General features: G+C 40.5%; 1 protein-coding gene across 2 annotated transcripts; it reads left to right on the top strand.

The window, feature by feature from the left end:
- The first annotated feature begins 2,824 nt into the window (after window positions 1-2,824).
- Window positions 2,825-7,779, top strand: fezf2 (FEZ family zinc finger 2). 2 transcript variants are annotated; one of them, XM_050039346.1, is made up of 5 exons: window positions 2,825-3,253; window positions 3,544-4,426; window positions 4,773-4,907; window positions 5,022-5,154; window positions 7,019-7,779. In XM_050039346.1, the coding sequence occupies exons 2-5, from the start codon at window positions 3,659-3,661 to the stop codon at window positions 7,267-7,269; spliced, it is 1,287 nt and encodes a 428-aa protein (XP_049895303.1). In that variant the 5' UTR covers window positions 2,825-3,253; window positions 3,544-3,658; the 3' UTR covers window positions 7,270-7,779. The 2 variants fall into 2 exon arrangements, with proteins under 2 accessions (XP_049895303.1, XP_049895302.1); XM_050039345.1 differs by having other exon boundaries at window positions 2,825-4,426.
- Window positions 7,780-9,984: the final 2,205 nt, after the last annotated feature.

The following is a 9,984-nucleotide window of genomic DNA, read 5'->3' as shown; positions in this document are numbered from 1 at the left end:
GCCCTATTTCCATATGACTAGCACCAAGACAACAGGCATTAATCCCTCCATGCTGAGCTGCAGGTGTAAAACAAAACAGACTAGGGATGTTTCTTAAGGTTATTAACAGGAAAACTAGTGTTACAGGACAGTGACATGCTGGGTAAGTCTACAGGGCCGGAGGTAAATCATCACCTTCCTCCAGCTACAGTAAAACATGGACCATCAGTGATTACAAATAGAGGAAGATTAGTTCAGTTGAGCAGGGCTGGTTTTTTCAGACAAATACAAGACCTGAGTATACCCAGAACAGGTCGCTAGTCATTCTGTGGTTATAAAAGTGTTATTTTGGTCCAGATGCTTTACAACACTGTCAGTGGTCAAACAGTCCATTGGAGAGGTCTCCCTAATGTTTTAAAGGGCTTGCTAAAAAGACAAATCAAGCGACCTGGTATCCCCTCAGTAGTTCCTCCTAATGCACGCACATGACTGGTGTGTTAAACTCAGGTAAATGCTTTATTACTCGTTAATTAAACCATTAGTTACCACTTATAAATCCTTTATTTAATGCGCCTCATTAGAGCCCGTCGGCAAGACTTTATGTTGGGTTTTGTTTCGGCTGTGCCATATTTCAGTACTGTTGGTGAGTGTTGGGAATGTTGCTTAATATGATAGCTTACAGATCACTAGTTATCCTGTTAAAATGTAAAAAGGAATGTAACTATTTTCATATCAAAGTAATGTCACTTATTACATTTGATTAGTTTTTGATTAATTTTCTGAGAAATGTTTCAAACTGAAGAAGTGGAGAAGTCCTAACACAGATTTAAACCAGGCAGTGTAGCCTGCACAACAGCACCCAACACTGATTACTGTCAAACTTTTATTAGAAGTTCTTCAATATAATGAAAAATGTTAGTTACTCTAATGGATTACAATGACATTTATTTTGTCATTTCATTTGGTACTTCAGTTTCATATAACTAGTTCCCCAACTCTGCCAGTTTGGGGGTGTGGTGATAAAAACCTCACATGTTTAAAAAATTATTTTATCTATAGCCTTTAACATGGGATGCCTCAAATACTAAAGAACGCAATCATCTCTGATATTTTTTCTCATATCTTCAGACTCAGTAATATTAATTAATCAATTAAACCTTTTACCATGTGAAATGAAATATGGCAGATCATAACAGATCCAGGGTGGAGTCAGGTAATCTGGGACACTGTTTGGTAGGTTACCACAAAACAACTAAAACAAATGTTGATTTTAAAACTTGTTATGGCTCTCTGCTATATTTCTATGAAGAAAATATGTTGCTTAGTAAAACAATTCAGAAACTGTGGACCTCAACAGTGTTTTTTTCTGGACTTTTTTGGCTGACATGGACTCACTCCATCATCTTTAAAAAAAAATTAAGCGACAAAAAAACTAAAAATGTCTACAATAGCATAATAACTCATGACTCTATGGCACCTGGTAATCTAAAAACATTTACTTCAGAAAAATGTCCCATTTTAACATTGTCCCATTTTACCTGAATGCATTAAGTGCTCACTCAAAACCTTTTCCTGTAAAAACTAAAGTGTATTGTGAAAGTATTTTGATTATAAATCAAACATTTAATAAAACGCAACATCCTACAACCATTTTTGCTGTTATACCTGTATTGTTTTACCTGCAGTACTCTTGTTACCAACAAGAGATAATCAACATGTTTGCAGTCTAAAAAAGAACACACTGGTTAAACTTAAAATTAAATAAGGTACAAATTTGCAACTACCTTTGTAGGTAGTTACAGCTCTGGTGTTACTGAGTAAATGCAGTCTGACAAACTCAATTAGGTTAGTACAACCAGCATGATTTGCTTTGACCTTAAAAAGCTTAGGTTCAACCAATTTAATATTAATCCAAACAATATGCTGATATTTAGTGGTCAAATTGTTTTATTAACATTCTTCTAACCTATTTATTTTAATGCAATCCTAGTCAAAAATGACCATGCAAATTGTTAACTTTAAGTAATTTCACTTCAGTCAGAATAAATAACACATTTCAGTTCCAGTATTTATGATCAGTTATTTGACTCTTAAACTTTTTATCTCCAACCAATAAAAAATGGTTGTTTCATGTAAAGGACATTTCTAGCAACAACTCAATAACATGTTTGGTGACTAGCTGTTAATAAGACCCCAAGACATAAAACCTTATTTGTCGTCTGATGTCTCAAATTACCTGGCTTCACCCTACATGGAGATAAGGCTGTGCTAATTATCATAATATTCATTTTCTTCATTAGGCCCATTCACTCCCCACCCTCCCTCGTCCTCAGCAGACGTGTTGCATGAACTCTGTCCCCTCCCTCTGTCTTGATGGGAGTCCCTCAGGTAAAATGGCCTGCAAACACATGAATCCAACACGGCCCTTGTGGCGAAAAGAAGAGAGGCTGCTGCTCGTTGTAACTCCCACAACACTGCGGATTCCAGCAAACTTCTTGTGTGCCCCTTTAGAGAGGAAAAAAAGCCTCTCTTTTCATTTGTCCTTTCTGCCCGAGCTAAGTCTTTTCTTTTTCCTCTCTCCCTCTTTAATCCGTCCCTCTATTTCAGGAAGAAAAAAAAACACAAAACCAGGTTCACGCAGTGCTTTAGTGGCTAAAAGTGAAAGAGCTTGTGTTTTTTCTTTCTTTTTTCCCCTCCCTGCGCTGAGTTGAGCCTTGAATCGCTCTGGAAAATTGCTTCTTTTGAATGGAGGGAAGGAGGAACAACGTTTAATAGGATCCAAAGGGAGTCTCTGCTCTTAAACAGGTGGAAATTGGACGTCCTCGAATTTATACAAATAGTAAGTAAGTATATAAGCCGGCGTGGAAAAGGAGGGATCCCATCTCCGAGGATTAGCAGCTTTCTCCTGGAAAACATTTCCCAAAGTGAAAAAGAAAAAGATTACTGTGTTGTTAACCAAATGAAAGCTGAAGACTGATACAATTTTTCCAACGCGTGTTTAACGACCAGTTATGATGATAATATTTTCACCTGTTCTAGTGAGGGACATGGTTTTATATTTGATATGTCATATAGAGTAACCTGTGCCACCCCCTCTACAGATTTGTTTGTGAGGGCGCGCAGGTTGATGAAGGCGTCTCCCTGTCACCCAGTAGAGTTTGGGTGCCCGCTGATGTCAGGAGACAGTGATCCGCGCTGAGGAGGGGCGGGCGCTGCCAACATGTGACAGAGAGCAGTCGGCTGGTTTCTCCACACCCATCTGACCATTAAAGAGGTAACCTCCAACACCGGCTCAACTTCATGCTCTCTCATTCTCCAGGAGCTCCGACTACAACATTTTTTGTCTTTTCTCCCTCCTCTGCCCTCTCCTTCCTCTTCTGCTTCCTAACGAGCTCTGTAATGTCCTGTTAATTTTGTGTGCACTAGTTAATGAGCATTAATCCATCACCCCTGGATGCTATTGTTGCAGGGGGGATGGCCATTTGAATGCAAATGCGTGACACTGTGACAGCAAGGTGCTTATTAAACTGATGTGTCCTCCTGTCTTTTCTGCTGGGAGCTCAGGAGAGTGAAAAGACGCGGGGCAGCTGGAGGAGCGGGTCGGACTATAACCGGGAGTTGCTCACACCAAGTTCTGCTCTGCTGCAAACAAAACAAAAACAACAACATCAACAACAAAATGGCAAGTTCTGCTTCCTTGGAGACGATGATGTCCTGCGGTAGGACCGGACCGTCCGCGGCTCCTAAGACCCTTGCCTTCTCCATAGACCGGATCATGTCCAAGAGCTCGGAGCCGAAGGGGAGCGCGGAGGAGCGCTCAGAGGGGAAGAAGCTGCTGGGGCTGTGCTCCCCGATCCCCTGCATGATCCCGCTGCAGCCTTTCAGCTACGACCTCCAAGCCAAGGCGCTCATGAACTACTCGGAGCTGTGGAGAGCCAGTTTCAGGGGGACTTTTTGCGGCTCGGCAGCCGCTCCGTGCAAAGGGAACTGCGGTATGTGCGGCAAAGCGGAGCCGGGCTTGAAACAGCCGCTGTTGACGTCGGGGAGCAGGGTGGTGAAACCGCAGGTCATCCACCAGGCCGTGGCCGTGCCCAGCGGCGGCTCGCTTTACTATCTCAACTACCTGGACTCTGCGTACCAGCAGTCGGAGCTGTTGGCCGGACACTGGTTCTCCAACCCGCAGGCCCAGGCCTCTCTGTCGGCGCACCACAGACTGTTGCTGCTGGAGAACGCCAAACTTGCCGGGGTGGGGGCCGACAAGCTGCCCACACCTCAGTACCCGCACAAGGAGCATCTGCCGGGGCAGCTGGACCAGATAGTGAAGGAGAACCACGGCCTGAGCGCAGAGAAGAACGGCGTCAAGACGCACAGCAAACTCAGCAGCAGCAGCAGCAGCAGCGCTGCAGACGGAAAACCCAAAAACTTTACGTGTGAAGTGTGTGGAAAGGTACGCACATTTGCATACTAATGTATATAGGCTATATATTTATATTTGTTTATTTATCAATTATAAATAAAAGAGTTAAAATTTGGAGTCAACATTTTATCAAATATTGTAAGTGAAAATAAAAGAATCTGCAAATGTTTTCCATTAAAACGAAAATTTCTCCTCAAAGTTAAAAAAATAATAATTCTTTAGCAGCAATCAGATAAATATTTATATTCATATATATTTAGCTACATGTATTTGATCTAAATTCGATGTATTAACGCAGGCAGATTTCTGAGCCACTCTATAATCGCTGGTGTTGTTGTCTAAAATAACATCCTCGGTGTTTTTGTATCTTCCGCAGGTTTTCAACGCACATTACAATCTGACCAGACACATGCCGGTGCACACCGGAGCTCGGCCCTTCGTGTGTAAAGTGTGCGGGAAAGGATTCCGACAGGCCAGCACGCTGTGCAGACACAAGATCATCCACACACAGGTGAGACGCAGCGCATGAAGATTTATTTTCTTTATCTGTTTCTGGCTTTTAAAAATTCCACATTTTATTTTCGTTGTAACTGAATTTTCTTCTCTTTCATTCCGCCGTGTTCAGGAAAAGCCTCACAAGTGTAATCAGTGTGGGAAAGCGTTCAACAGAAGCTCCACACTCAACACTCACGTACGGATCCACGCCGGGTACAAACCTTTTGTTTGTGAGTTCTGCGGGAAAGGTTTCCACCAGAAAGGTAAATGCCATCTTTAAAACACTCATGTGCCGAGTTACAATGAGCATTAATATTCCAAACACTTTTGGCAGCTTTTCCTAGTTGTTTTTTTATTTTCTATTTGTTTATTTTTGGCTCTTATTGTTGCCCCTAACATGGTTTAAATATTCCTATAATATGTCGATAGTTAGTGTGCAAGCGTGTGTATACAAAGCCAAAAAAAATCGTTATTTTGCCTGTTGTTGCGTCCTAAAATATATTCTCAGACCTAGAAAAAAACCCTCCGCGCATGGTGAAATTATCAAATCTTTTTCCACTGATGAACTTGTTCAGATTTTCAGGACTGAGAAACTAAATGCTCCGTGATTTTAGGAATTCCTACACTGTACCTCTGGTGATGTTTTTCCCATCTCCTAATGTTACACTCTATTGATACAGTATTTTCTCGTTGTGATAGTATTCAGTGTTTCTCCTGCATGGTTTGATTTATTTTTGAAATAGATTAGATCACTGCGTTTAATTCGGCATGAAGAAATATGAGTTCTCCCCAAGCAATGAGAGTTTAGTATTGGTGTTTGCTCTCAGTGAAGGAATCCTGGGATTTATGGGATTTGTGCGCTGCTGAAACTAATATCAGGAGCAGTAAAAGCAGCTGCTCTGAGTGATCTGTGAGAGGGAATGAAAGGGTAAATAATTGCAGGCCCACCGATGAGCATGATGCGATCAGTGGAAATAAGACATGTCACTTTACACAGACTAATTCTCCCTTCAAGACGGCAGCATTTGCTCTGGGTCAGCTGCCAGACCTCGGCCACGTTGGGAATCGGGGCCTGTGTTTTTTTGTTAACTTGTCGCCGCGCTTGATTTTGACAAAGTTTGACAACTTCTTGACTCCGACGTACAAAACCCTGATTAACGAAGGCTCGGCGGAGCGGAGGGACAGAGGAGGCTCTAACTTCACAGTGAACTGCTGACCTTGGCGGGGAGGAAAGAAAAGAGGAGAAAAAGAGGGCCTCTTCCATCCTCAGTTTCTGAGGAGATTCCCAGTAAACAGCAGTGTCTCACTGTCCCCTCCTGCTCCTCCTCATCCCTTCTTAAATAATGATCCGTCTTTAGTTATTTCAACTGTGAGCTCACAGGGGAAACATCTGCAGTGGGGGTGATTATTCTGTTAACATTTACTGCTGCTTCATTTGTGTTTCCACATTTTCTTGGGAGTGCTCACAGGTGCCATGAACTTTAAATACTCTAAATCATTTCACTGATTTCTAGGAATATAAGACGGACTTCTTACAATGCATATTGGCTTTATAATTCTACAGATAATATTTTTTTAATCATTTTTTGGTGGTGGAGTGAAGCTGCTGTTCTGTTTATATGCAGTGATTATTTTTATTGATTCCATGCAATATTTTGCAGAGAAAAGAAATTGAATCTGTCAAACATCTTAATTTCGGGCTGGAAAATGTTTATGTTATGGAATGTCATTTTCACTTGAAGTTACAGGAAGTTTGATGTGATGTTATTCACACTGTGAAACTGCTGAAAGGATGACTTACCGTTTTGATAAGTGCTTGTAAAAAAAAACAAAAACAACAACAGCTGGTTTGAACTTCTTCAGTCTGAGGATTTGCTGCTTTTTACCATTTAATCCTTTTGGGGTTTTTTAACTGCCGGTCAGAATAAATTTAAAGACATCAATTTAGACTCTGGTGACTGAGATAAAATTGTATCTTCTTTTACATTTTAAAGATGAAACCATCAGTAATCAATCAGTAATGAAAATCATAGATGTAGGTTTCAACTTGTTGAGTTCAGTGACATTTCCTCATGTTTCTAATCCTCACTCTCTCATGCATCCATTGTTCCTTTTTCAATTTCCCAGGAAACTACAAGAACCACAAGCTGACGCACAGCGGGGAGAAGCAGTACAAGTGCTCCATCTGCAACAAGGCCTTCCACCAGATCTACAACCTGACCTTCCACATGCACACGCACAATGACAAGAAGCCCTTCACCTGCGCCACCTGCGGCAAGGGCTTCTGTCGCAACTTTGACCTGAAGAAACACATCAGGAAGCTGCATGACAACGTCTTCACCGCGGCCACGGAGGCCTCCAGAGAGCTGCAGAGCTGAGGCCGCAACACATTCTGATATTCCACCTCAGACTGTTAGGCCTCAAAGAGACTGGCTTAGTTCCTCCACGTTGAACAGTTTTTGAAAGTCCAGAGAGAAGGTGGAGGGGTCCAGTGAAACTGGACATAGGATCCTGCCCAAGTGTGCCAACAGTGACACTGTAGGGAACAGACCAGAAGGTACAAAGACACCTCATACTCACACTGGGTCCCATACTGTAGGATTATTATAGGGATGTTTTTCTGCCCAGATAGAATTTCTTCCTGTGTTGCCAGTTACAAGCATCAAACATGGGAGAAATTGTCTGTCTCCATCATGGAACTGTAAATAATAGGTTATGGAAATTTAAAAAATGATATTTAAAATGTGAATCATTGCCATGTTGTGTATTTCACAGGAAAAAAATGTTAATGTGAATAAATAAGTTATAACTTATAATGAAAAATGAATGTTTGAGCCATGTTGTTTGCATTTTTTGAAGGCATTTGAAAATAAAACAATGAATGATGAAAGCGACTAAGTTCAGAAACTTTGTTTTTTAATGTACGAGTTTCAGATTTCAGAAAACACACAAACAAATAGAGAAACATATCCAAAAATAAGAGCATGTCAGAACTTAAAACGAGTAAATACACATTGACGATTAACAAGCAGAACCAAACAGGAAACAGCAACATTTCAAAAACAACTGCAGAACTTTGAAATTTTATGATTTGTTTAAAATTGTGAGCCGTTGTTTTTTTGTGAATTAACTTTTAATTGTTTGATTTGTGTGTAATTGTATTTTGTTGAGGGTGTTATTATTATTTTTTATATTGTTGCTGTGTTTTAACCCTCAGGACCAACCATCTGAAACACATTATGAGATGACACCTTCAAGATGACAGCTTTGTTTAAATACATAGATTTCATAAATCATATTTTTAAGCCAAGTGACAGCATCAGTAACTGTATTTACATTAAATATATAGGCTATTAGATGATGCTTATATTTACAGTGACTTACAATAAGTGACTTTAACTGGTTTGCAACAACAAAAATTGCAAGAATCATGCATCAGCGTCATCAAATGTGCTGATCAAGTGCTACATTTAGCATTTTGAACAGATGAATCTTCAGTCTGCCTTGATGTCAGTGTTTGTGGCATCATTGTGGAGCCTGAACAACAAACAGTCGTGACCAGTTTAAATATGATGCCCAGTGTGGTTCAATGACAACATCACAGCATACGTCACTGTATATTACTGTACAGGCATCTGTCCGCTAAACTTTGTGGGTGTTTTATTTTGAAGTGTTGTTAAACCACATATAGACTCAGCCTGGCTCTACTGTATGCTCTGCAGCCACTTTGTTTCCCCATTTATTGACAGACACGATCTTAATAATGGAGCATTTACACTTGACTCCGGCGTAATAGCGCAAATGATCAGAGATAACATGGGCCCTTGAAAGCGAATTACATTAACCAGCTAAACGGCTGGGGGACGCTTGATTGGGGAGGAGGGAGGGATGAGGGGGGGTGCACTGTCGCATCCGGAGCCGCTCATCAGAACAGGAGATAATGGAGCACTCAGGCCGCAGCTCCTCATCTGGGCCTCCGCGTTAATAGACCGCGAGTTATTCTCCTCACGGCTCCTGGAACAATATTATCCCTGCACACATTCTGTCGAGAGGCAGATCCGTGCTCCCAAATGGCGCTCTTTCTATTAACAGCCAATTAGCGCTCAGCCGGGCCGGCCAGGCCTGCAGAAGCCTGGCAGGGCTAATATTGCCAGATGAATGCCCTGCTCACCTATTTCCATCAGTCTGCAGTCAGCCGGCTGAAATGAAGAAAATATGTTGGGGGGGCGGTGAAAACGGACTTTTTCCTGGCGCTATCAGCGCGTTATTGTAGCTCCAAATTACCCGTAAAATCGAATCAGTAATGTAACTATTTTAATTATTTCATCAAAGTAACTGAAGTCATTACTTTGGATTACTTTTTTCTATAACTTTTAAAACAAATGCTTTAAACGGGGCAATAAAGCTGAGAAAAATGTCCAAGAGTAGGCTGAGCCAAAACAAGACATTCCTGCACATAGAAACTTTTTACAGTTTATTTTAAGGGTGGGAGAAAAAAATCTATACATGATCCTATGGTGATATTTTTGTATAGCAATATTGTATTGGCACACGGATGCCAAGTATGGATTTTCTAATTATATCATTTGTTTATATTACAAATACAAATACTTTTGTAGTCAACAAGAATAACGTAATAATGTAAACAAATGTTTTTTCAGCCTGCTAGATACATTTTGCTGCAATAAAAAACAATAAAGTGAGATGAACAGACTTAAAAACTTCCTTATGAGATGAGGCAGATGCTGACAAAGTTTTCCTTTGGGGACAAAATTTGCAATTCAAAAAAGGTATAAATCACAATATATTCTATCCCAATACTGAGCGTATTGCAATATGTTTAAAATCGCAATAATATCGTATTGGGACTCAAGTATCGTGATGATATTGTATCGTGGGGCTATACATACATACATATACACACATATATATATATATATATATATATATATATATGTATATATATATATATATCAGCTGGCACATGACTGACCTTCAATGTTGAAATGTGGTTGAAATTATGTCAGTCGTGTTTCAACATTAAAACAACATTGAAACGTTTAATTCTGATAGTTGTTAATAGGTAAACAAAA

This window comes from Epinephelus moara, chromosome 24 (assembly GCF_006386435.1).
Source record: "Epinephelus moara isolate mb chromosome 24, YSFRI_EMoa_1.0, whole genome shotgun sequence".
Taxonomy (NCBI): Eukaryota; Metazoa; Chordata; class Actinopteri; order Perciformes; family Serranidae; genus Epinephelus; species Epinephelus moara.
The sequence above is the reverse complement of the archived record's forward strand: the minus strand, read 5'-3'. Positions and strand labels throughout refer to the sequence as shown.